Genomic DNA, 27,592 nt, shown 5'->3' on the forward strand with positions numbered 1-27,592 from the left:
TTCATTTTCTTGGATTTAATTTGAGTGCTGATCCAGTTTGGTTTTTGTGCAATTCAGTACAAGCCACAGCAAAGTCTATATGCCAGCAGACAAAGGGAAAATCTGATATTCAACATCTCAGGTCCGCCTCAAGCATATCTCTATGTCTGTGTAGGAGACAAGTGCAGAGGTATAACCAGGGAGACGTATTTAAGGGAAAATAAAAACTGGCTTTTATTTAGCTCGCGGCTTTAAACAATACAGCTTTAAATCAGCATGCAAACAGCCAGCCTATCCGTTTGTAAGGGCTAACAGGGCTGGGAGGATAGGCCTCTTTCCAACCTCTGACCCCAAAGTCCAAAGAGGTACCTGTAAGCAGGGGCTCTTTATATCAGTCCAGGTTTGGGTTGGTGTCTGTGGGTTGTACCGCTGGCAGGTTCCAAGCTCTGTTGCATTCTAGAATAGAGGGTCTGGTTCCCTGGTATCTCTATGTGCTAGAGAAACCCATGCAGTTTGCAGCACACCTTTTTAAAGCCGGCTTGATGAGCCAGGTGGAGATTGGCTAATTGACTCTAGGTGAAATAACCAGCTCCCTGCTGGACTCATCTACAGACAGACTTTAAGTGTGCTGCCTTTTTAAACTTGGGAAAGGCTCTGTCACAGTCAGTCGGGCTATGCGAGTGTTAGGGCTCATGTCGGCCTCCTTAGAATCAGTTCCATTGGGCAAGGCTGCATATGTGTCCACTCCAGACAGAGGTCTTAAAGAAGTGGGACAGAGGTCACCTAGATAAGCCGTTCTCTCTCCAGACCAGGACCTCTGTGCTGGTAGCAGCAGAAAGTAAACGTACTAGCAGGCTGCTCCTTAGAAACGCCAGCATGGGCAGTGGTACCAGCCTGTGAGAAGATTGACGTAAAGTCTGCGTGCTGAAAGACTTCCAAACCCAGTTGAAAGGCAAGCCTATATCAGAATCCAAACAGACAACGTAGTAGCAGCAACATATAAAAACCACGAAGGGGGTACAGGAAGCCCAGTGCTCGTGAGGGAGGCCATGCAGATACGGTTATGGGCAGAGAACAGCTTGTCAGCAGTTCACAGCAAAGAGGAGAATGTTTTGGCAGATTTTCTCAGCGCCCAGGGCATTCTATAGGGAGAATGGTCTCTCCATGAAGAAGTTTTTCAACAAATAACTCGCAGATGGGGGTGACCAGAGATCTTATGGCAAGGAGGGAGGAAACAAAGCACAGCGTTTTGTTCTCTTTACCAAAGCGACTGGAACATTTATACACAATGTCTCTGAAATGGGATTTCTGAGTAGCGGATATCTTTCCTCCAGTACCGAGAGTCCTCAAGAAAATCAAGCAGAACAAAACGACAGTGGTGGCGATCATCCCATACTGGCCCAAAAAGGCTTGGTTTACAGACTTGTTAAACCGATCAGCCGAATCATGCAGGATGCTACCAAACAGGGGGGACCTTCTGTCTCAAGGTCCTGTACACTACCCCAGCATAAAAAGAATGAAGTTGACCGCTTGGAAGCTGAAAGGCGAATAATGAAACAGGGACTGTCTTCACCAGTGATGGAGATCTTGTTACAGTTTCGTAAAAAGGTGACCTCCAAGATTTACATGAAAGTCTGGAGAAGATTACATAAGTTGGGCAGAACGAAAGGCAGTAATCCAGAAATGGCTTCCATTAACCTAATTCTGGACTTTTGCAGGAGGGTTTTCCAAGAAGAACTAAAAGTAAACACGTTAAAAGTTCAGATTGCAGCAATCGGGTTGCAGTCAATTACACGGAGTCCCCGATGAAGAGATTTATCAGTGCTATGCAAAACATCAGACCCTAGAGTCAGAGATTCAATACCAGCTTGGGATTTGAATCTTGTATTAAAAGTTCTATGCGACGTACCATTTGCACCCTTACAGGAAGCCTACATTAATAAGCTGTTATTGAAAACGGCATTCTTCATTGCAGTGACTTCTGCCAGATGAGTCGGTGAAATACAGGGCCTTTCAATAAAAGAACCCTACTGTATATGTCAATAATGAAGATAAGGGGGTTCTGAGGACAATTCCTCAGTTTTGTTCAAAGGTGTCACCATTCTTTCACACATCAGGAGATTTGTGCTGGCATCGTGTCCACAGCCGAAGAATGAGAAGGAAAGGAACCTACATTCACTGGAAGTGAGAATATGTCTAATGAAATACCTGAGATGATGTCTAATGAAATACCTGGGAAGAATTCCGGAAGTCAGAAAGCCTACTTATCCTGTTTTCAGGGAAAAACAAAGGAGATCTATTACAAGATGGATCATAAAGACAACAGGGATAGCATATCAAAGAATCCAACATGCAAATTCCAACGAGCCTAAAAACCTCACTCTTCAAGAGCGGTAGCGACGTCCTGGGCGGAGAAAGCGCAGGCATCAGCAGATCTGCAAGGCGGCTAAATCGAAAAATATACACTTTCATAAAACATTATAAATTGGATGTACAGACATCCCAATAAGCAGCAGCCTTTGGCATTAAAGTCTTGCAGGCTGTAATAGATTCGTTTTATTTCCTGTCCCTCTTTTGTTCCCTCGCTATTGCTGTAAAATCCCACGGTGCTGCAGGACGGAGAGGAAAGGGAAATTTTGGCTTACAGAAAATTGATTTTCCTTCAGTCCATCACGGCCGCACATAGCTTTCCCTTTTATTATGATTTGAAAAATGAATTTATGTAGAAAACCTGTTTTTGTCTAAAATGTATTTACCTAACCATGTACTACTATGAACATTGCTCAGGTAAAGGGGGAGTTGTCCAATATAGGGCTGGTGAATGCTTCTTCTTGTCCTATCTCAGGAGGTGGAATCGATAACCCCATGGTGCTGCCTGATGGACTGAAGGAAAATACTTTTTCAGTAAGCCAAATTTTCCCTTTCTTTGAGAGATTCACACATCCCTAAATGTACAGTAATGATAAAACATGAAATGAATCTCGAAGGTGAAATCTCTCAGAATATAATTATTATTGCAAAGTAAAAAAAAAAAACTTATGAGCACATTCACATGTCTCGGACAGGTCCATTAACCTGGCTTCCTCTCCCTCTCTTCCCCCCCCCCCCTGTTTCTCCCCCCCTAACCTCCATCCCGCATAATCACTCGGCATACAATGTTTCCACTGCAGTCTTGCATTTTGGGTAATGACATGCTAATTAGCACTCTGACACTTTTTGCTTCTAATCCATGTTGACATGGATCCCTATAAGTGTATGCCTGCTGTTTTACACCGCTTTAACAGCAAAGCCTGTATTACTGTCATTTTTGCAATACAATATGTCAATCACCTAGTTTTAACCTATTAAACATACCTGCAGTTAGTTCAGGTCATTCTGGTGTCAGGCTCTATTCTTAAGTGAACAAAGTTCTCTTGACCTAGTTAGGTCCATGCTTTGAGTGTAAAAAGAGAGATCCTCCCTAATATTAATCTGTGTATATATATATTTACACACACACACACACACACACACACACACACACACACACACACACACACACACACACACACACACACACACACACACACACACACACACACACACACACACGTAGAAGTATTCACACCCTATCAATAATGTCACATTTTGTTGACTTACAAATGTGTGAACAGTTTTTCAAACAAACAAACTTTTTTTTATTTTTATTCTATGCTACAAAGCTGTAGTGGTTAAACTGAACATGTACAGTATATGAGGAGGAGGTTAAATGTCAGCAAAGGAAATGGACAACATTATATTTACTGGTTGCATAAGTATTCAGCCTCTGAGTCAGTATTTTGTAGAAGCACCTTTTTGCAGCAATTACTGCTATTACATTTTTGCCCATTCTTCATGAGAAAATCGATCCAGTTCTGATAAGTTTTTTATTTTTGAGGATCATCAACTCCACTCCATAACATTAATTCTCTTCTTCAACCAGTTTGGCTTTGTGTCTCGGGTTATTGTCCTGCAGAAATGTGAATTTCCTCCCCAGAGTGTTGGCTGACTGAAACAAGTTTTCCTCAAGGATTCAACTGTACTTGGCACCATCCATAACGCTTGCAATTTAGACCAAACAGTAAAAATGTTCTTTTGTCTGAACACAAAACCTTTTTCCACATGTCTGTAGTATCATCTATATGCTTTTTTGCAAAGTCCATATGTGATTTAAGATGAGTCTTTTTGAGTAATGGCTTCTTTCTTGCCACCTGCCCATACAGGCCAGCTATACTGTATGTACGGACTGGATTATTGTTGATGTTTGAACACTGACTCCCATCTCAGATACAGAACTTTGCAGATCTCTCAAGGTTGTGGTTGGCTTCAGAGTGATGTCCCAAACCAGATTTCTGCTTGCCTGGCTGCTCAGTTTGGGAGTGCGTCCTGATCTGAGTGGTATGATACATCTTCCACTTTTCAATTATGTACTTCACTGTGCTCAGAGGGATAATCAGCACCTTTAACATTTTCTTGTACCCTCCTCCTGCTCTGTGTCTCTACCACTTTATCCCTGACTTGTTTCAAAAGCTCCTTGGTCTTCCTTATTGCTTTGTTGGATCACTGCGAGTTGCAGCTTGAAAGTCTTGATATACAGCAGGGCCCCGTGTATACGGTGGGTTCCGTTCCAGAGGCCCGCCGTATAGTGAAAGTCGTCGGAAAGCGGATCCGTCGATTTTCACTTCTGCGCATGCGCAAACCGGCATTTTTGCTGTTCTGCACATGTGCAACCTATGGTATGCGCAGCAACCTATGGTATGCGCGCGCAACCTGCGGTGTGCGCATGCGCGCCAGGCGCACCCGCCTGTTCTGCGCATGCGCGATTTACAAACCAACATGGCGGCCCCCTTCTCGGTGCCGCCGTATCAGCGGATCGCCGAGAAGCGGGGCCCTGCTGTGCACGATGGAAATGATCTACAAGTTAAAACTACATGCACACACGCACATATACATGCACATATACATAAATACACACACACACACATATACACACATGCACATATACGCACACGCATATATACGCACATGCACACGCGCAGGCACATATACGCACATGCACACGCACATATACGCACATGCACACGCACATGCACACGCACATATACGCACATGCACACACATGCACACGCACATATACACACATGCACACGCACATATACACACATGCACACGCACATATACACACATGCACACGCACATATACACACATGCACACGCACATATATACACATGCATATGCACATACACACGCACATTCGGACGCACATATACATATGCACATATGCGCACATGCACATACACGCGCGCACACCCAGACATGCACACGTACACACAAGCAACGTAAATGGGGTTACTTATTTTGGTCATCGTTTGCTGGCAATGACGGATACAATAGCCACCTCAGTATTATGCCATATCATGGTTCTGTAATGTCTTAACCTTTTTGATGCATTCATGATGTTCCATGAACATCACAAGTGCTTGGTATGCAGATAAAGCAGAAAATTCTAAGGTTTGTGCTTTTTTTCTGGGGTGGATCACTTCCTTTGGTCTTTGACCTGCCCAATGGCAAAATGTCTGTGGCTACTAGCTACCTAGCACTGAAATGGTTAAGCTGCTAAAATGATTTGATATCAATATATTGGCTATACTGAGATGTTTAATAACTGCTTTAAAAAGAATCAATCCTTGCAATATCCTACACGGTTTTTTTTTAAATCAGGTCTGTAGTATTAGATAATGCCACCTTTAAGAAAAAAAAATCAACTCTTAATGCCATTTATGAGTTTTAATATCAAAGGATGCCCGGTATTTCTACAGCAGGCTTTAGCCCACCTCCCCAGCAGTGCAAGGTATTTGTAACACTTTCCTGATTGTGATCATTTGTTGCTAATATTCCCAGCAGTTTGAGCTGCAAACTGTAACAATAGATAATGATACCTTCTATACGAATATAGTGCAGCTGCTGAGTTACACTGACTGAAGGATTGATTGAACCCTGGGAAGCAGGATCTTCTTTGCAGATTGATCACGGGAGAACGAATTGATTGGCAATTTAGGTAATTCATTTTCAATAAATGTCATCAAAGGCTGCATAAAAGTATATTAAAACATTTTTATATATATATGTACAAAGGCAGATGTCACTCGCAATAAAGGTAGAAAGCCGGTGCTTGTCCCATATAATATTGAATAAAATGTAGATTCCTTACCAGGCAGACCAGGAGTCCAAGACCACGCAGCAAGAACCGAGACAGCACTCAGATTGATATCAAATATAAATGTATTGAAAAAAAAGGCACATACAACCGACGTTTCGGTCCTGAAACAGGACCTTTCTCAAGGGAGTGCTCTCTTGTAAATAACGCATTTGGAACCGGCTCTCTAGTCTCCCCGCTTGCGCACAGCTTCGGTACAGGTAGGGAGACGGTATTGCTGTTCAGGATGTGCTGTGACAGGCGCATGTGTGAGCTGCCATTTTCCTATTGGGCGATATGTCCTTACTCGCGAGTGTACTTAAAGTGAGTGTCCTTAAACTGGGATATGCCTGTAATCAATTGGCATATAAAGTACAACTTCAATCTGTAACAGCCGTGAAGAGAAAGTCTCTGACTTTTTAAAAATTTTTTTTTTTATTACAGGGTTTGAAGCAAGAGCTCTCCGGAGCTGAACTGTGTTAATTTCAGCTCCGGGGACCCCGTGCTTCCAGAGATACTTGCCTCCATACTGGTGCCGGTAAACCTGCGGGCAGAGAAACGGCATCGAATAGTGGCTTAAATGTCCTGCGTCACACAGGCCAATAGGAAGCCGTGACGTCATCTGGTGTGGCTTCCTATTGTCCCGCGTGACCTGGACCTTTTACCTCTGCATAAATACCGCACCCCCTTCGGAGGTTAGTATCTCTGGAAGCAGGGGGTCCCCGAAGATGAATTTAACACAGTCCAGATATGTCTTTGGATGTAAATATCCCAAGGGGTTCAATGAATTGATGGTTAACTCCATTTTTAAGATAACTGTGCGCAGTAGTGGTTTTAAGTATGTTTAAAACCAGAGACAGAACATGAAACACAGACAGAGCCCAGTGCTACATCCAATGATACAGATACACGGTACAGTGCCTAAATATATATATATTATATAGCCACTTCCCCCGATCTCCTCCCCCTCCTGCCCCTGATCTCCTCCCCCCCCTGCCCCCGATGCCCGCCCGGGGGTGTCCGCCTCTGAAGGGGTGTCCGCCACCTGGGTGCGGGAGATGGGGGGGTTGTGTTGCGCGGCTGTGCATGTGGGTGGGGCGGTGATGGTTCCCGTGATTGCAGGAAGAGGCTTCAATCAATCAGGTCGGGAGCAAGATGGCCGACACTGCTCCATGAGGGAGGGTGAGGTGGCGCCTACATTGCCTGCCGACAGATCCTCCGGAGCTGACACCGGCTCAGGGGAACCCCGAGGAGGGGCATCAGCCGAAGAGATCTGCTCCGGAGATAGCTGGAAACGGGGTGAGTGATGTCATCAGCACACCAACATCTAAAGCGTAGAGAGAGCGAGAGTCACCACAAGTACCAAGTCAGTCACCCACCCAGGTGTGAGTCAGTCAGTCAGTCACCCACCACCTCACCCACATACTCTCGCTCTCCCTGTCACCCTCTCTCTCTCGCTCTCCCTGTCACCCTCTCTCTCTTTCTCGCTCTCCCTGTCACCCTCTCTCGCTCTCCCTGTCACCCTCTTCCTCACCCTCTCTCGCTGTGTCTCTCTGTCACCCTTTCTCGCTGTCTCTCTGTCACCCTCTCTCGCTGTGTCTCTCTGTCACCCTCTCTCGCTGTGTCTCTCTGTCACCCTCTCTCGCTGTTTCTCTCTGTCACCCTCTCTCGCTTTGTCTTTCTGTCACCCTCTCTCGCTGTGTCTCTCTGTCACCCTCTCTCGCTGTGTCTCTCTGTCACCCTCTCTCGCTGTGTCTCTATGTCACCCTCTCTCTCTCACCCTCTCTCTGTGTCTCTCACCCACACTCTGTCTGTCTCACACTGGATCTGGATCTCTCATTTACCCTATATATCTTAACTGCCCTATACTACACCGAAATAACCTATACTGCTTTCTTCCAGATCTGACTCAAGCTTCACACGGAAGACATCGGAACCCCCCCTAACCCAGAAGACAGGTAGGGAACACATCTCCTCCAATGTATAACATTGCGGGAATGTGGGTACCTGGACATTGAGTGACTGCAGATCAGGTAAGATCCCAGGCGGGATTGCTGCTTTAGATAGTGTAGCGGGGGCATCCAGGCACTGGTTAAGGGGTTCAGGAAACTAGTCATTCACATCTGGCTTTTATTTCTAGATCACACACACACACACACACACACACACACACACACACACACACACACACACACACACACACACACACACACACACACACACACACACACACACACACACACACACACGACTAATTGTAGTATAATGTAATACATTTATGTCAAAAACGAATGTTGTTCTGCCTAGGAATTTATTAAATGTATTTTATTTATATATTTTATTTTAAAACGGGGTTGGGGCGGGACTAGGGTTGGGGGCGGGACTAGGTGGCGAGTAGATTTTTTTGGTTGGGCGAGTAGATTTTTGGGTGATTTGTCGAACACTGTATATATAGATATCTTTTTAATAAAATAGTCTTTTAGTTTAACTCTTTGGCCAAAGTGTTGTAAGCCCTTGAGCCCCTCCAGGGCAGACCACGTCTCAAGGGTCCTAACACTAATATAAATGATTGGTTTTAAATATATATTGTCATGCTCAGTAGCACTCCTCTTTGACACTTATACGCATATATATATGTTGTGGTTATTTTGGGGGTTCAATATGAGCTTTTAGGGGTCCTGTATATTTTGCAGTGGTTTTAAGTATGAATTACTTTCTTATGACTTTTTTATGACCTTTTTATGATTTTATTTTTGCATATAGCAGCATGTGTAGTGCGTATTGTGTTGATATGTCTGTTTTATTATGGTAATTGTGAAGTATTATGTACGTTGCATGTTTATCATGAGGGGTGTTATCAAGTACCCGATTGGTTAAGATTTCTAATATATGCGCATGAGTGGCTGCCAAGGTGACCTCCTGACGAAGCGCATTGTTGTGAAACGTGTTGAGGTCACGTGGAGCTACTCAACGCGCTTGCTGATTGGCTGGGGCTGGGTGTACCAGGAAGTGCTCGCTGTGTTTTCTTCTCTGTGGATGGCGCGGTCTGGACTTTAACGCGCCAGCAAACGGTTCCAGCGTGCTATTTTGGTCAGTACCGCCCCCCCCATCTCAGCCTACTTTATCGTGCAGAAGGGGCATCTTTTCTGCATTAGGTGTTTTTGACCTCAGCCTCGCTATTGGAGACGGGGTTTGCTGCTGAGATTGCTTATACGGTTTTTATTCTTATTATATGTCTGTGTTGTTTTAGTTCAGTGGTTTTGGAACCACTGCTCTTGTTTGTCCTTGGTTTGATTGTAGACTCATTTCCTTTATTAAATTACCAATACACCGAAGCAGTTATCTGTTCATATATTTGATTATGTACTTATTCTTAGTGTGCTTGGTGTGTGTTTTTTTTTCTCCTTTTTTTTTCTTGTCCAAAAAAAACATATAAAACGTCCGGTACCACTGTAACCCAATTGGGTTACCTTAATGGATCTTTTGGACACTGGCAGCTTTCTTCCTGGGTTCAACAAACTCCCACTGCATTACCTAAATAGAAAAAAAGAGAAGAAAAAGCGCCGGTCCTAGTGTGATACCAGTGGATAACATTTTTATATTTTGGACAATAAAGATTAAAAACTTACAAACAGCCATGAATTTTGAGCATTGTAAGAGTAAACTCATGCGCCAACATGCTGTTCCTCTATTCCTCTACTGGTGTTGCTCCTTAAAGTCCTCCGGCAACCCGCAATTGTAAAAGAGAGTTCCTATTCTTAGAGTTCCCAGTATTCAAGGGCAGTTCGCAGCCTCCTTCTCCGGCGTTGTCACTCACACAGCTACCACAGCCACTCACAACACGTGACCCTACGCGTTTCCTCCGTCTCAACGGGTTTCATCAGGGGAGGGATTCAATAGGCACTCGTATAGTTTATATAGTGCAATAATCCAATCAAAGGAGACCTTACTAGTCATAGATTATTGGCGTACATATCAATCAATTAACTAATAAAAAGCTTAATATTAGAATACACAGAATCCTATATAGAGAATATAACATATAAAATTAATTACTATATACTATTGGTGTATACAATTAACAAATTTGTACTATATATACTAAGGTAATGATATTATTCTTACCTAGGTAACATTGATTTTATACAAAACATTAAAATAATGTGGGGGAAAAAAACTATTTTGTATTTTGTTTGGCTTGTTAGAGGACAGCAAAGATTATAGTGCCCTGTTTTGTTTCAGAGCAGTATATCATAACATAATTACTGAAAAACATAAACTTCATCATGCACATCTATTCACATGATTTCAATTAATTAATTGATAATTCTATATATTAACCCTTCTATTTTATATATATATATATATATATATTTATATATATATATATATATATACAGGCATACCCCGCTTTAACATACGCAATGGGACCGGAGCATGTATGTAAAGTGAAAATGTACTTAAAGTGAAGCACTACCTTTTTTCCACTTATTGATGCATGTACTGTACTGCAATCGTCATATACGTGCATAACTGATGTAAATAATGCATTTGTAACAGGCTCTATAGTCTCGCCGCTTGCGCACAGCTTCGGTACAGGTAGGGAGCCGGTATTGCTGTTCAGGACGTGATGACAGGCGCATGCGTGAGCTGCCGTTTGCCTATTGGGCGATATGTCCTTACTCGCGAGTGTACTTAAAGTGAGTGTACTTAAAGCGGGGTATGCCTGTATATATATATATATATATATATATATACACACACACACACACACACACACACACACACACACACACACACACACACACACACACACACACACACACACACACACACACACATAGTATAGTACTTGATCTAATATGAGTTTCAATAGATCTTCATTAATCCACTGGTATCACACTAGGATCGGGCGCTTTTTCTTCTCTTTTTATATATCTATATCACATTCTTGCATTGATCAGGGCCGGTTGGTGTGAGGTTATCTCTATTCTTCCACAATGGCAGGTCTTCCCATGTCAAATGTCATTCAAATTGAGGGTAATTGCCTCCCTAAGAAAGCTTCATTCACATAATGGCGTCATAATTACTTTTCAATACAATTAGTTAGTGACAGCACTCCTTATTTATGTCTTCAAAACATCCTGTAGCTTTATTGAACAATCGCAAAAATAAGAAATAGAAGAACACATACCAAGTGGTGGTACACATTATTATTGTTGTATTAAACGTTTAGAATGTGCCAACATATATTGCAGTGCGGTACAATGGGGGTACCGAGTGATATAAATTACATGAACAGAATGTCATACCAAATAAGGACAAACCGACACAAATGGTAATAAGGTGCCTGCTCAAGAGAACAGAAAATGTTACAAGAAACATACAGTATAATATATGCAGACAGATAAATAAAATAACAGGTTAAAAACAAGAAAATCTAAAATGCGTTACCACATAATAATATCAGCTCCCTCCAAAGAGAGCATTGAGTTGAAAATAAGAGAATCCACGTGTGGAATTGTCCTAACACCCTCTGTTGAATTCTAATTTCATATCCCAAATGCATAGTTTTATCCCCTAAACCCATTGTATTGAGAACAGAATAAGTCTCCTCCCCCCCCCCCCCCCCGCCCCTTCATTAAGCTCTAATTACATTTTTAAGTCTTAAGGAGAGAAAGGGGGTTTTCTTTTGAATTAAAAAAGCCTGCATGAAAAATGTCCCATATATTTCTTGCTATAATACCTAAAAGAATGCCATCTTCACTGTTGCATTCGTATGATTAAACTACACGTGTGGACACCACTTTTGTTGACTTCAAGTTTGGTATGAGAAAACAGAAATCTGAGATGTCCACAGCTGTGGTTGTGTGTTGTATGATTCCACACGCCTGACGTTGTACATAAATAATAATTTATATTCTGTACCCCTGTGAACCATATCTAGAGATTCTAAATCTCTTCTATTTTGTAAACTTGTAAGAAAATTGCAAAAGGAACTTTGTCACCCTGCGCATCTGGTTGGGGAGAATTGTACAATCCCTTTGAAGATGGGGTTCTGGCAGAGTGACTATTTGTCGGGTTATGGCTTAATCATCCCGCAATCCCGGATCACGTCGCTCTTTATATAACTCCACTACTAGACAAACACAGAAAACCAGGCTGAAGTCATTGCTAGCTTGAGACAACCATATTACCCAATGAATTAGTTGGGTAATGTCCTCTCCTGGAAGGCATTGCGTACCCATTAGTTGTTACCGTATCAATGAAGACAACAATGTTATAAAGCACAACAATGTTATCAAATCCAAACCACACTCACAATACCAAAAAATGAACCCAAGAGCATATTGTCACGTTCACAGTAGCACCAACAGAAAGCATCTGTTAAAGAAAGTCAATCAATGCATCACTTATGGCACACCATGTTTTTATGGAAAAATAAGCTGGCGCTAGTGCAACATATAATATAATATAAAACTGTAGTGAAAAAAGTTACTAAATAAACAAATTGAATCAACTATGTATCAAAGTGGTGTTCTCTTTTCTTCAATAAACGGCAAGAGACCGATTTCTTCCTCCTGGGTTCATAGAAAAAGAGAAATAATATCCAATAGTATAGATTGTAAAGATTTTATTTTCTCAAAAAGGTAAAAGCTTCAATGGTTACACTCACATTTCAAATGTTTGTCACAGGCAATGTACAGGGGTCTTTAGGGGGTGGTCCTATGCAGTCCCAGATATTCAGTCTCTCTCCTCCCCTCCTCGTATCTCAGGGGAGCGCCAGCTCACTCACCCGGCGTTCACTTCCTGATCGTGATGTCACGGGCCTTGCGTCTCATGTTTTGCCTAATAGAGAAGATATATATATATATATATATGTGTGTGTGTGTGCATGTCTTTATTTATATAGCGCCATTAATGTACATACTGTAGCACTTTATAGCAGTAATACACGTGACAATCATGTAAAAACAAATAATACAAATAACACATAATGGGAAGAAGTGCTTCAGATATAAAAGTAACATTTAGGAAAAGGAGTCCCTGCTCCAAAGAGCTTACAATCTAGTTGGTAGGAAGAACGTTCAGAGACAGTAGGAAGGTGTTCTGGAAGGGGCTAAGGTTTATGTATGAGGTATAAAGTATCAGCTATGGAGCTACCCATATGCTTCCTTAAGCAGGTGTGTTTTAAGGTGGATAGAGAGGGTGCTAGTCGGATATTGAGGGGAAGGGCATGCCAGAGGTGTGGGGCAGTCAGTGTGAGAGGTTTATGGTGGGAGAGGGCTTTAGATACAAAAGGGGTAGAGAGAAGACATCCTTGAGCAGAACGCAAGAGTCGGGATGGTGTATAGCGAGAAATTAGGGTTGGGATGTAAGGAGGAGCAGAAGAGTGTAAAGCTTAAATTAGATTGTAAATTCTTCGGATCAGGGACTCCTTTTCCTAAATGTTACTTTTATTTCTGAAGCACCACTTCCCATTATGTGTTATCGGTATTATTTGTTATTTATATGATTGTTACGTGTATTACTGCTGTGAAGCGCTATGTACATTAATGGCGCTATATAAATAAAGACATGCATACATACATACAGTACATTAAAACTGAGGAGGAGAATTGAGTGTGAGATGCGGGATTTGATAGGAAGCCAGGAGAGTGATTTCAGCAGAGGAGACGCTGAGACAGATTTAGGAAGGAGTAGAGTGATTCTGGCAGCAGCGTTTAGGATAGATTGTACGGGTGACAGGTGAGAGGCAGGAAGGCTGGACAGCAGGAGGTTACAATAATCGAGATGGGAGAGAATGAGGGCCTGTCAGAGTTTGTCGTCGAGCAACAGAGGAAAGGGCATATTTTTGTAATATTATGGAGTAAAAAACGACAGGATTTAACTACCGTTTGAATGTGAGTGGAGTAGAGTGTAACAGCTAGGTAATGTGTTTGGGTGAATGATAGTACTTCCAAAAGTAATGTGGAAGGGGGTAGTAGGGCCAGGTTTGTGAGGAAATAAGAGGAGCGCTGTTTTTGGCATGTTAAGTTTAAGTCGGTGGAGGGCCATCCAGGATGATACAGCAGGGACACATTCAGAAATTTTGGTCTGTACAGCCGGTGTAAGGTATGGGGTTGAAAAGTACATTCGTGTGTCATCAGCATAGAGGTGATATTTGAACCCAAGAGATGTGATTAGGTCACCTAGAGAGAGTGTGTAAAGAGAAAGGAGAAAAGGTCCCAGGACAGAGCCCTGGGGTACACCCATATAGAGATCGATGGAGGAGGTGTTGGCAAAAGAGACACTGAAAGTACAATGGGAGAGTTGAGAGGAGATCCAGGATATAGCTTTGTTACAAATACCGAGTATGGAGAATGTGAAAGAGATGAGGGTGGTCCACAGGATCAAATGCTGCAGGGAGGTCGAGTAATAGAAGCAGAATGTAATGACCTCTGTCTTTGGCAGAATGGAGGTCATTGGTTATTTTAGTGAGGGCTGTTTCAGTGGAGTGAGCAGTGCGGAAGCCAAATCGTAGAGGGTCTAGGAGAGAATAGGTGTTGAGAAAATGGAGCAAGCAAGAGAATACAAGACATTCAAGGAGTTTAGAGGCAAAAGACAGGAGGGAGACAGGATGATAGTTAGAAAGAAAGGTAGGGTCAAGCTTGCTGTTTTTGAGTAATGGTATGACTGTTGCATGTTTGAAGGGAGGGAAAGGTACCAGAGTAAAGGGAGGAGTTAAAAATGCGTGTGAGCGTAGAGATTATAGTAGGAGCAAGAGGTTTAGGAGATGGGAGGGAATGATGTCGAGGACAGAGCATATCTATATATCGTAACCCCTACTACATATAATATTAAGAAATAAGTACATTATGGGGATTTAATGCTAGGTGGATAAGACTGTGATTATAGTGTGCGTGTTGCGAACAAAATGCAGTAGCTCTATGGGCCGGCCATAGTGCGCGTGTGGAAGCTCGATGGCGTAGCAGATATTTGAAGAGACAAATTATTTTGTTTTTTGGTGCGACGGCTGCATCACGTGAGTTGTTCAGCTAATGAGGGCGAACCAGCCTCGTGACATCACGGCCACGCCTCCCCATCAGAGTGTACGGGTCGTCGGGCAACAGGCGCACGCGACGCCTTGCACTCAGTTGCGTGCGTGCACTATAAACGAAGCCTAACCCAAAGTTATCTCAACCTATGATGGTATATCCTGAAATAAAGGACCCCCAGAGAAGTGAATGAGAGCAGTGGAGGTGCATACATCTGTCCCTTCACCTAGTGATGGGACAGATAAGTGCACATTACAAAATAATCATGTCTGACGACGAATAATTCTTAATAATAGTTATTTCTCCTATTGGGGGAGAAAAGGATAATCATATGAAATACTATGGTGTAATCATGAGGACAGTGAACTTTAAATGTACTTTCTATTAGAAAATATTAATCACCCCAGCTTAGAAATACAGATTGTTGAGTCCCAATTCAATAAATTGTGACTGCTCATTCTATTTGGTAGCAATCTATAAAGAAGAATATTTATTTTTCTTCATAATTACTTTGCAAACAAACAACATTTCTGTGGTTTTCAGGGCTAACCGTTGAATCACCAAAAGACATTAGGTAAAGACTGTAAAAACAAAACAAAAAACAAAGCTTTTGTTTACTATACCATTTTTAAAGTTCGCAAATACTTATGCTTTTCCAATTTGTTTGACACATTTTTCTATCGGCTCAATTTAACCTATACAAACCTGCCACTGTCTTCACTTTCGGCCTAGGTGAGACTGCCCTTTTAATGGATGCATTCTGCCATAACTGCATAACTCACAATTATTGTTCTGTACCCCAGCAAGCTCAGGGGGTCCCTTTAAAAAGTCTTCGTCTGCCTGTGTTTTACCACCAGGTCTTTATGGCCCTAATCTGTTACCCAGTATGTCTATTGCTAGAATAATCTCTCCGGTACTGTTAGACCCGATTCTATGAGCCACACTGGCAGGGGTGACCTCACTGTAAATCTGTTTAGCTGTAATCTCTCTGTCACTTATAAAAGATCAGGGCATGACGGGGGCCCTGCCTCCAGCAAACTAGGTGTTAAACTCTGCATCTCTCATTAAGCTGCAGTGACTGAACGAAACTGTAAGAAATACAAGCGCTTCTAAGTGATGGCAAAAGGATACAGCTTTCTTTTCTGAAGGCATCAGCTTGTTTTTCTCCTTGTATTTAATTTGCAGAGAAAAGCAGGCGATGTCCCTTCTAACGCCATAATCCTCAGGAGCCAAGCAGAATGTAAAATGCAGGCGAGGCTGAGCTTTGCTGTGGAGTCTGAGCCTGGGTGTAACCTAACTAGCTAGAGGACACACAGCACCTGATTGACAGCAGGACTAGCATTATGCAAATATTGCAAGCCAGAACAGAGGCTGATTGGGGCTCCAGCAGGGGTTTTCCTACACACGCCACAATCTTTCCTAATGCTGTTTTGTTCCTTCTACAACCTTTAAAACGTGTGTTTTTGTTGTGTTTTTTTTTTAGTTTGACTTCATAAATCTTGACAAATAGGTGTCCTTGCAAAATCACTTGCTTTGTGTAAACATACCATAATGTCAATGCTTGTTTTTGGATCTAGAAGAAGGTGTGTTATGTGTAAAGCATGCTTATCTCTCCATCTGCATTTTATACTTTCGGCGTGTATCTTTTTACTGAACATTACAATGTGTTTGTGTGTAACGTTATCCTGCTGGTATCTCTCCGGATTCTTCTTGAAGCCTTTATGTAGGTCAGGCTTGTCTTAAACAGATTTCCTGAACCTGTGTCAGATTAAGCTGAAGGAATTTTAATAAGCCCTCCCTTGTAGGCGTAGGCCTAAGCGAGACTAACCTAGTTAAGCCTGATCTCTTTTTTTTTTTTTGTCTGACTGTGGGGGAAAGGAGCTGTGCAGAGCTCAGGGCTTGTATGGTGGTTTCAAGAACAGATTGCTAATAAAAAATAAAAAGGGAGAACTGAAAATGGTGGGGAAACCTCGATCGTCTAATTTCACGGTGTTTGAAAAGCTTGATTTGCTGATGCTGGTGAAGCCGTACATAGGTGTGCTGGAGGAACACACCAATAAACACTCGGTGATCATCGAAAAGAACAATTGCTGGGAGCTCATTGCGGAGAAGTACAACGCAATGGGGGCGGGCCGTCCGCCGCGCACACCGCAAGGCCTGCGCACGCTGTACAAGAGGCTGAAGGAGTATGCCAAGCAGGAGCTACTCCAATGCAAGAAGACACAGGCAGACTACCAGAGCACAGTGTCAGAGGCCACCAAGAAACTTGTGGAGATCATTCCTCAGTTTGGCAGTGTGTGCTTTGTAAGAGACATAAACAGCGTGCCAAGGTAAGGAACATCCTCTCTCCTTTGGGGCGTTAATGCTTTATGTGAAAACTAAGGTAGCCAGGGGTATTGTATGGCATGCACTACACCTTCATGGTGTTAGAACACCCAGTTTGCTGAAACCTTGCCTTAAGGTGTAGGTAGTATGGTCTTGTTTAACCCTTTCTGTCCTTGGGGGGAGGGGACTCTTCAGCACTAAATTCTGCCAATGCTATTTTGTTATCTGCTGTCACATTCATAATGTAGGTTTATACAGAATGTTATAAGTTCCTTGCCCGGCGTTTAAAAAGGTCCCCTATTGAGTAGTGGCAAAATGATTGTTGACCTCTGTGACAAAAAGGGTATCTAAATCAAGAACTTGGGATGCAACGTCAAATTACCCAAACAAACCAAAAAAAAAGTGTCTTCCTTTAAAAAAAAAAAAAATACATTTTTATTCTGCTGCCACTTCCTCTTCTTCTGTTGTTTTTTTTTGCCACCCCTCCGTAGTGTCCACCCCTCGTTATTTTCTGCTTTGTGATCTTCTTCCGCACACAGCTTTGCTGTTCCTGTAGGGAGTGTAGATCCCAGGCACAGAGTCTTATTAGGATCATGCAGGTGGGTAACTGCATACAGAAAGTTAAACACACTGCCATCATATTCTGGCTTGCCAACAAATAGCTTATACTTATCAATGCCCCTACATTTATTCCCTGAATAGTAGCAACAGTTAAAGGTCTGATCCCAAAGAATGTCTCCTGTAAATACAGTACATTTATCAATGCTTGGAGAACATATTTGTCTGCTTAGTTTTTTAGGGACATTAATTACTAGCTTAATTTCTTTGGGGCCACTGAATGGGGGAGGGGGAAGTGTTTGTCAGTCAAGTGTTTCCTTTGCATTTATTCCACCCTGTCCTTATCAGAGAGCAAATCAAGATAACAGGGGGGGGTGGGGGGAGAGGGTACTTGCTGAACACACAGTGACATCACACAAAAGGGAGCAATCAAACCCCTCCCCAATTCCCTGCTGGGGTAACCAACTCCAGTCCTCAAGAGCTACCAACATGTCAGGTTTTCAGGATATCCCTGCTTCAGCCCAGGTGGCTTAATCGGTGGCTCAGTCTGAGCCACCTGTGCTGAAGCAGGTTTATCCTGAAAACCTGACCTGTTGGTAGCTCTTGAGGACTGGAGTTGGCTGCCCTTGAATTCTATACAAATTGACTTTGACGACTTTAAGGTGTCAGAATTGAGTAAAAGTATAGTGTACATTTTTGGAACCTTTTGTTTACATAAACAGATGTCATATATTATATGGAAATTGTAACATTACACTACAGCATGTATTTGTACTATTAAATGAGAAAGTATGGTCAAATATTATTTTGTTTTCACAGAACACAGACTGAAACGCACAGCTCTGTGCTTACATGCTGTTTCATTTTTAAACTCCGCCTGTTTTCAAAACTTTAAAGGTGTAGTCCCACTTTGCAGCATATTACAGTGAACGCAACCAGACGTCACACTTTCTCTAGTTTTTAATATTACTTTACATTTGATTTAACCTCATTTCAACACCCCCCGCCCCCCAACCCCCTTCCTTCTTTTTTTTTTTTTTTTTAAATTAAATGTAACTTCTTTAGATAGGAATCAGGCAGCCAAGTCAATCAGTAACCCCTGCAGGTTAGCAGAAAATAACAAGTCTCCCAAACTCTCGCATTTTAGCAGCTGTGTAATGTAAACAAGTTATCTAGGTAAGTAGAGATTAAAAGACAGCCTGGAGTCCTTTTCCTCTTCGAGTACCGATGGAGCCACAACAAATTGCGTGCATTTTATGCAGCAGTGAAGATGTTTATCTCCATGTAGTCACAGAAAAGGAAAAAGTTATCCTGCAAACTTTGTATGTTCCCTTCCCCACATACCCGCCTCCGAAAACCGACTTTCCTGTCCCAGGATAAAACCTGCCAACCCAGCCGAACCTTTTACTGTTGTTGACAAATTTCCACTTTGAGCTTAAGCTGGAGCCGTGAGGTTTTTTCATGCTACACAATGCAAATCTCATTTGCTTTCCCTGGGATAAAGCTTCCAGTGCACTGGCTTTTTAAAGGGGATTTCTGAGAACATCTTGTTTTGTTTTTTTGATGGCAGACATTTTACTGTAATATAATAAATTCAATAAAATAGAGATGTTCATTTATAAAAAATAATAAAAAGTAGCACGATCGCAGAAATAGTATTTTTTTTACATAGGTTAAGTGGACTAGGGTTCCTCAGTCATGCTAAATTTGAAAGGGGCTCACCTGAGCCATAACCCCACAGTTTCTGAAAGGCTGAAAAGCACTGTTATTGTGAGCCTGTAATATGCACCTTACTAGGTGTTGGCACATTTTTTGGCCGTCTAGTAACACCAAAACCAAAAAATAAACGGTGCACCAGATCCGAAGGGGATTATTTAATATAATGAAAAGCAAATCTACAAGATCCAAAAACAAGTGAAGAGGATACAATCTCAACAAACCTAAAAGGCCCCTGCACATCACGACGCATTTCGCAGATCTGTTTCCTCAGGAGGTGAAGTTTACGGGACTAAACAGCCCCTGAATACTTGGGCCACCAACTAAAAAAATAGAAGAAGAAAAAAAGAAATCTGTTGCATAACAATATAACAAAAAACAAAGGCAATTTGTAAAAGAAAGTAAATGTATGAACACCTAAATGTAGCCACTTAGACATTCAATGTGAATGCATCTTTAAACAAAGCACGATTAGCCTTTCCTCAGCCCCAATGACGTGCCTCGTACATGGCGAGCACGCCAGAGACCCTATTGACAAACCAGATACGTCATAATAAAATGAAGACTTTTCTAAGGGATGATCGGAATGGAAGGGGAGCCAGGGGAGAAGGGAGCGGTCTGGGCTTCGTGATTGCTACTGAAGCAGACACATGGTCGCAAGTCAGAAGGCATTCAGAAAAAAAACTCATCAGTACTGTCGGGATTCGTTGAAACAAACACCCTTAAAGTAAAACTTATTTGCCTCCCCTGAAAAATGTATGTTTTCTTTCTTTCTCCCGGGTCTGTTGAGATCATGTTTAGCAGCTACTTACGTTTATATGTTTGACTTATGATGCTATAAAAGTCTTCTTTACTAACAAACAAAACAAAAGCAATTGGAGATTTGAAGATTCACAGTCTATCGCCAAAAGACAAGATACAGACTGTTAAAGCCCTCCCAAACATGTTCACAAAGGAAATGCTAACCGTAAAAAAAAAAGAGAGAGATTTAAAGCACGAACCTTGCCTAGATCTGTATTAGTTTTGTACCTTAATACCAGAGTGCTCAACTCCAGTTCTCAACTCCCATCCCCCCCTACCAACAGGTCAGGTTTTCAGGATATCCCAGCTTCAGCACTAGTGGCTCAATCAGAGGCTCAATCGAAGACTGAGGCTCTGAGTCACCTGTGCTGAAACAGAGACTGATTGAGCCATCTGTGCCAAAGCTGGGATATCCTGAAAGCGTGACCTGTTGGGGAGGTGTGGGGGGGAACCAATGAGTACTGGATATGAGCCCCCCTGTCTTATAGCTCCAAGAGCCACCAGTTGATGGTGAATTAGTTTTCATATTTGGCACAAAAACACAAATGTGTCCGAAGCCATATCATTTTTTGCCACTGAAGCTAGCTATGTGAAGCATGTTTAAAAGGTTAAAGATTGTCGATTTTCTACCTTTTCAATAATTTCATTTTTATAAATGGAAGTTTCCATAATTGAAAGTTTTAAACATAAGGCCTCGGCCAGGGTTCCTGCTGGCGTACGGAGGCGCACTGAGGCTCAGGGAAAGCGGGTGCTTTCCCTGGGGGCGTGTCGGCGGCCGGGCCAGTAACGTCACGGAGCTGGTTCGCCCTCATTGGGCGAACCACTCACGTGATCGGCCCTTCGCTCCGGCGAGTGCTGACCATGCATAAGCGCTGACCATGCCCGAGGCCTAACTTTGCAAAGGTAAACAAATGCGCTGGAGATGGTTTTTTGCAATCATGTCTTTTGGTGGAAAGACTTTGCCAGTACACAAAATGTGAGGTTACGTGTGGGTTTGTTTGTATTAACCAAACAGATGAGCATAAGTAGCTGATGTGGTTTAATTCAGGGGAAACCCGGGAAATCCTTTTTTAACAGAATGCAAATATGTAAAGCTGTTTAATGCACCACTCCCTGCGTCTTGTTTGTTTTTTCTACAGGGAGGGACCCGGGGGTCTCCGAAGCTGGACCGTGCTATTTCCAGCTCTAGCGACCCCCATACTACGAGATACTTACTGGTGAAGGTACCGGCATTTCAGTCCCCTCCGGGGAAAACAAAAGGGCGATTTTAAATGTCTTGAGTTACGCAGGTTATTAGGAAGCCTCAACGTCATCCATTGCGGCTTCCTATTGGATGCCCATTGAAACCCCAGCACAAAACTAGGTAATGAAACTGGTATCTTTACCGGTAAGTATCTCGGGAACTGAGAGCAGGGGTCAACGACTGAGCCACTAATTGAGCCACCTGTGCTAAAGCAGGGGATACCTGTTGGTGGCTCTTGAGGACTGGAGTTGGCCATCCCTGCCCTAAGCGATAAAATAGCACGGTTCATGTCCAAGTGTTTCCCAACGTGTAAAGGAAAAAAGGGTGAGGCAGAGTTAACAGCTGCTGCTTTAATTGTGAAAATATTTCTATGGAAGCTAAATACACAGTTGTATAAAGAAAAAGAAAGGAAAAAAATAAATATATATATATATATATATATATGCAAATATAGCTGTATGCTCATCTGCATGTCTTAGGCAGGTCTGCAACCCCACCTTTCCCCATTATCACCCAGCATACAGCACTTCCACTGCAGCAAGGGATTCTGGGAAATGACATGCAAATGAGCACACAGTGTCACTTTTTGCCTCAATGTTATAAATGGTTATTGAGGCAAAAAGTGACACTGTGCTCATTTGCATGTCATTTCCCAGAATCCCTTGCTGCAGTGGAAGTGCTGTATGCTGGGTGATAATGGGGAAAGGCGGGGTTGCAGACCTGCCTAAGACATGCAGATGAGCATACAGCTATATTTGCATATTTGCTTTCCTGTGGAGGGTTTTTGTCACTTTTTTTACTCACCATAACTTAACTCAGTATTATGGTTTATATATATATATATATATATATATATATATATATATATATATATATATATATATATATATATATATATATATATATATATATATATATCCTGATATGTGACATTTTACAAAAACCTACTGTCCTCTTCTATTATAATGGGCTCAGCCTCGTACTTTGGAATCTGCTGACACCACCTGTAAATAATTCCAAGTTTCCTTTGTTTGCTTTTCAAGCTTTTTTGAATGAATGAAGGGGGGAAATTCTCCTTGGGATCAGAGTGAGCTAGTGCAACAGCACAAGTTAAATCCCAGCAACTGATGACTTAAAGCAAATCAGATGCTTTTTGGACATGTAATGGATTTTTATTAACCCCTTCACGGCTTTAGCTTTTTTAATGACATTTATTTGATTTCCTTTGACGTACGACTTTGTCAAGGCTCCCCTTGTATAGGTTATGTGCCATATACCTATTCTTCTGCCTTTTTTTCTGCTTGGGAAATAATTATGGTTCAATTGTTATCAGAACAATCCTGGGTGTAGGGCATTATGGGATAGGTAGAATAAAGTGAAGCAGTTTGCCATTCAAAAGAAACATTCACTTTTCACAGGTAGCAACGGTCCATAATCTTTGAACTTCAATAATGTTTTACAATCAACATCACCAGGGTTGGAAAAATTGAATGGAAAATCAGGAAAGACGAGTGAAGATGCAGCCGCCTTTTCTCTGGACCACGCGTGGCTTAAAGGCACGGAACTGCAGACTGTGTGAAGGCAGCATACCCGTCACTCACCGCCAGAGCCTCAATACTTTAGCATACCTGTCATTCACCACTAATACTTATGCCCCACAATGCCTGGCATATGCCGCTGTCATTTGTCTCTTAAGTGCAAGGTATTGTGGGGTGCGAGTATCGAGGCCGCAGCGGTGAATGACAGTCACGCTGCCTTAACAGAGCCTGTAGTTCTGCGCCTTTAAGCCGTGCGAATCAATGAAGAAGAAGAGGCTGCATCTTTCCCATCAGGTACGGTCCAGAGAAAGGAGGCTCTGTTAGTGCAGTGGTGCGCAAAGTGGGTGGCGCGCCCCACAGGGGGGCACTAGATTCTGGGGGGGCAGGTGTTACGGAGGCCCCCGCACTTCCCCGAAGGCATTTAAAATTAATGCCGGGGATTGCGTGAGGCCTCTGTAACTGGTTTACTTACCTTCGTTTCAATGACGCGTCTCCATGGCAAACTGCGTCAAATGACGCCGCAGGGTCATGTGACGTCACATTGCTATGGCAACGTGATGTCACATGACCCAGCGACGTCATTTGACGCCCGGGGCGAGGGGGCGCGATCCGGAGAGGAGACGGGCGCATGAAAATTAAGTTTGCACACCTCTGTGTTAGTGTATGAGGAGGGGGGGGGGTGGGCTGGGTCTAAGTTAGTATGAAGAATAGAAGCGGAGTCTGGGTGTATGATAAGGGGACGTGGGAAGTCTGTGTATGAAGTGGGGGGAGGTGAGGAAATTACTTTTTACCTAGACTTGTGAATGTTAGTGATATCTTACCAGCCCTGAAATTTACGTGGCATTTAATCATTAACCATATTATCTTGCACATTAAAATCAGTAACAATGAAGATTGGGCTCTTATTACTCATATCACTGGAATATTTTTATAAAGTGACATGGTAATCTGAATGTAAGAGATCAGAATTTTTTTTTGTTTTTTTGCATGCTTTTCACTAAACTCTGGTAACCTTTTATAGAGTCCTTTTACCTGTTACTTATTCCAAGCTGAAGATTTGGACAGCTTTGCCTTGTATCAAATTACTATACATCATCAACCTGGGCATAAAAACAGCATAGATTTGGTAACATAAAAAACAGCGTTAATATATCCCATTTGAAAAAAAAACATTTCCCATTTAGCAGCTCAATTGAACACTATTTCATACATTGCTGGCTTCGATGGCATGTAGGATTTTTGATTTGGCAACATTTTTAAAACTGATCCAATGTAACTATTATGTGCCATAGAGTATAGCCATTAAGATGCTATGTGCCAAGCATTAAGAATATGCGTAATGGTATAGAAAATTAGAGCATCCTTTCTATGCCATAATGTTTTATTGGTTATTATTGTCATGAAAGTCATAAAACATTACCTACCTTAAAAAAAAAAACATGGCAAGATAATCCTTTCAGTACCATAAAGGTCCCTTAGGCTTTTAATATAGTGCGCGCTGGTGCCGGCGCGCGCACGGGTGGCGCGGGCGTTTTGTTTGTAGAGGGTAAGCGGTGACGCGTGCAGCTAGGGGGCGTGGCTATGATGTCACAGCGCTAGGCCGCGCTGTGATTGGTTCATAGTGTCACGTCACGCGGCGACAGCTCTAAAATCCAATTCTCTTGTACTTTCTCTGTTCTGCTGCGCCACCGCTCACGGCTGCGCGCGCATCTTGACTGTATCAACGTCAGCCTCCCACAGTCAATTGTAATTGGCGCATGGTAGTGCAACAGCGCGCTCTATATTACAGTCCTTAGACACTCTAGCAGACCAGCATGCCCTGATAACATAGATTTATTTTTATCTTACTATTTCCTAACCAAATTCCGGGTTCGTCAAGACCGCAGAACTTCTCAATAGGGTGACCAAAAACATGCAAACTGTCAGGATAATACTCCAATTTAAAATAAAAAAAGCAGCATTTGGTCCCTTAAACAGAAATCCTCAGATTCTATATTTAAAGGAGGGAAGTCGGTCACCTAGCTACTAATTTATTATTGTTTATTTATAAAGCGCCATCATATTCTGCGGAGCGGTACAATGGGGGAACAAAATTCTATAGATTACATACACAGAATGGTATACCAAATAAGCACAAACCGATAGTAATGAGGGCCCTGCTCATGAAAGCTTACAATGTATTTGGTATTTGATTTTAATAACCCTGTGGTTGCGGAATCCTAATAGGTTCTTAATGGTTATTGTTTATTACAGCTGTTCATATAGTTGCACTTGTAAATGCAAACCTTTTAATGACATTTTAGTGTTGTATTAGTTTGAATATAGTATACTAGTGCTACTACTTTGCATTTTATTGTACAACAATGAGTTGACAGCATAACTTGTTTTTATTTCAAACCTGCTCCCCAAGGAATGCGTTTTCCACCCCCAACTAAACTCTTCATAGGGTGTTGGAGAAAGGTCTTCTGAACTGGAGAGGTTGAGCAGGACGTGCTACATTATGGATTGAACGGTGCTCAAATACACTTATTAAACTTTGACCCCTGCTTAGTCGAATAGTATGACTATTAAGTACCGGTATATCCTTATTGAGATTATAAAATATATAAATATAAATGTTATACAGTACCAACAAGGAATACATTTTTGTTTCCAGTCTCTGCTTACTAAACTTCTGTAGATTAATGAACCTGTAGGAAGCCACTGAATTAAAACATCTTAACTCTTGGTCTGTTATTGCTTTTGTATATTTCAGTGATTCGATTTGTTCAGAGACAGATCCTGGCATAAGCTCCCAACAAACACTTTTGGAAGACCAGACTGCTGCTGTCATGGTGGAACTGGAGCAAGAAGAGGATATGAAACCCCCACCATCGTTGGCCATAGAGCCACAACCTACTGCAGTGATAGAAGAGGCCGAAGACCAGGACTTTGAGCATGCCCTAGAGCGATCGTCATCTCCTTCCCTCTCTTCTGTGGACATGAGATTGTCTTTGTCTCCTTCTCCCATTCCAGGGAGAGAGGAGTACTTTGGCCACACGGGCGAACGTTTGAGATCAGTCTGCGGCTGCGATCCTCAGACTTCACAGATGAAGAAGAAAGAGCATGAGATCATGTTAAGAAATCAAAAACAATATGGGCTTTACATCAAGGAAAAAAGAGATGGCATGAAAAGAAGACAACACTTAGAAGAGGAGTTACTGAAGGCAAAAATCAAAGTGGAGAAACTGAAGGCAATCAGATTACGACGTGATCTACCTGAATACAACAGTCTTTAGAACTTCTGTCTCCTTTCTTTTTGTTTGTAGCACTTGTTAAATATTGTAGCATTGTCGCATTAAGTCTGTTATTTTATTCAAGGAATAAAATTTAAAACCGTACACAAAACAAGGTAAATTATTTATTCACATTGTCTACCCACCATAACCAAACGTAGCATGGCAATTTGCTGGATGTTTTACTAGCATTTGTTAAATTAAAAACACTGCTATTCCTTCAATAAATTTTTACTATGTAATTACTAGCATTGTTACATTGCTGCTTGAAGCTTTTCGCATATGCCAAAGATACGAGCTAGTCACAAAGCTAATGTTGTTCAAATCTATTTTGAGACTGAATAAAATGAAGAGTAGATTAGGGAGCAGCATTCCGTTCTTGTTTGGGTGCAGGGAGAACGACACCACCTTCTGTCTGTGTGAACTGCAGATGATCTAGAATAGAAGAAACCTCAGATCTTCAAATGCTATTCAAATAATAATATATTTAAGCAACATACTTATAAACAACAAAATAAAGCAGAGATCACAATCGTTGCATAATGTGCAACATGTTATTGCAAGACGACCTGTTTCGGATCCATATCTGTCCTTGTTTGTTTCTTCTATACTGTGATTAGAATGAAGGCCTAGTTAATCAGATTCTTAATACAGAAGTTTGCTTCGACTTGTATGGTCCTGTGTGACATGTTGGAAAGAGCCTTTGTAAAGAAAAATAAAGAACAAAGGACTTTGCTTCATTTCTTCACTTGTGTCTTTCGTAAGAATTTACATCTGGTTGCCGGTCAAAGCAGCTCAGTGGTAAAATGTTTAGATGAACGAACTTTTCACCAAAGTTCGTGTCTGCCATGAAATTGGCATAACTTCGCGGACGAGGCGAGTTTGAAGAAGGGATAACCAAAAT

General features: G+C 42.1%; 2 protein-coding genes and 1 long non-coding RNA gene across 5 annotated transcripts in view; 2 read left to right on the forward strand and 1 right to left on the reverse strand.

Moving 5' to 3' along the window:
* The window catches only part of RAD54B (RAD54 homolog B), a 91,614-nt gene that overhangs the window by 24,022 nt on the left and 40,000 nt on the right, over positions 1–27,592 (forward strand). The window lies entirely within an intron of this gene.
* LOC142480895 (uncharacterized) lies at positions 11,255–19,552 on the reverse strand. Its single transcript, XR_012795383.1, has 3 exons — positions 19,460–19,552; positions 12,871–18,107; positions 11,255–12,775 (listed from the first exon to the last, which is right to left on the reverse strand). It is a non-coding gene; the product is annotated as an uncharacterized LOC142480895 (long non-coding RNA).
* On the forward strand, positions 16,902–27,493 carry FSBP (fibrinogen silencer binding protein). The gene is made up of 2 exons (XM_075582713.1): positions 16,902–17,562; positions 26,169–27,493. Exons 1-2 carry the CDS (start codon positions 17,189–17,191, stop codon positions 26,689–26,691), a joined length of 897 nt encoding a protein of 298 aa, XP_075438828.1. The 5' UTR covers positions 16,902–17,188; the 3' UTR covers positions 26,692–27,493.

Source organism: Ascaphus truei, chromosome 2, assembly GCF_040206685.1.
Source record: "Ascaphus truei isolate aAscTru1 chromosome 2, aAscTru1.hap1, whole genome shotgun sequence".
NCBI lineage: Eukaryota > Metazoa > Chordata > Amphibia > Anura > Ascaphidae > Ascaphus > Ascaphus truei.

Coding starts and splice junctions, on each gene's coding strand:
- FSBP (XM_075582713.1), top strand. CDS start 17,189: ATGGTGGGGAAACCTCGATCGTCTAATTTCACGGTGTTTGAAAAGCTT. Junction 17,563..26,168: donor GACATAAACAGCGTGCCAAG/GTAAGGAACATC, acceptor TGTATATTTCAG/TGATTCGATTTGTTCAGAGA.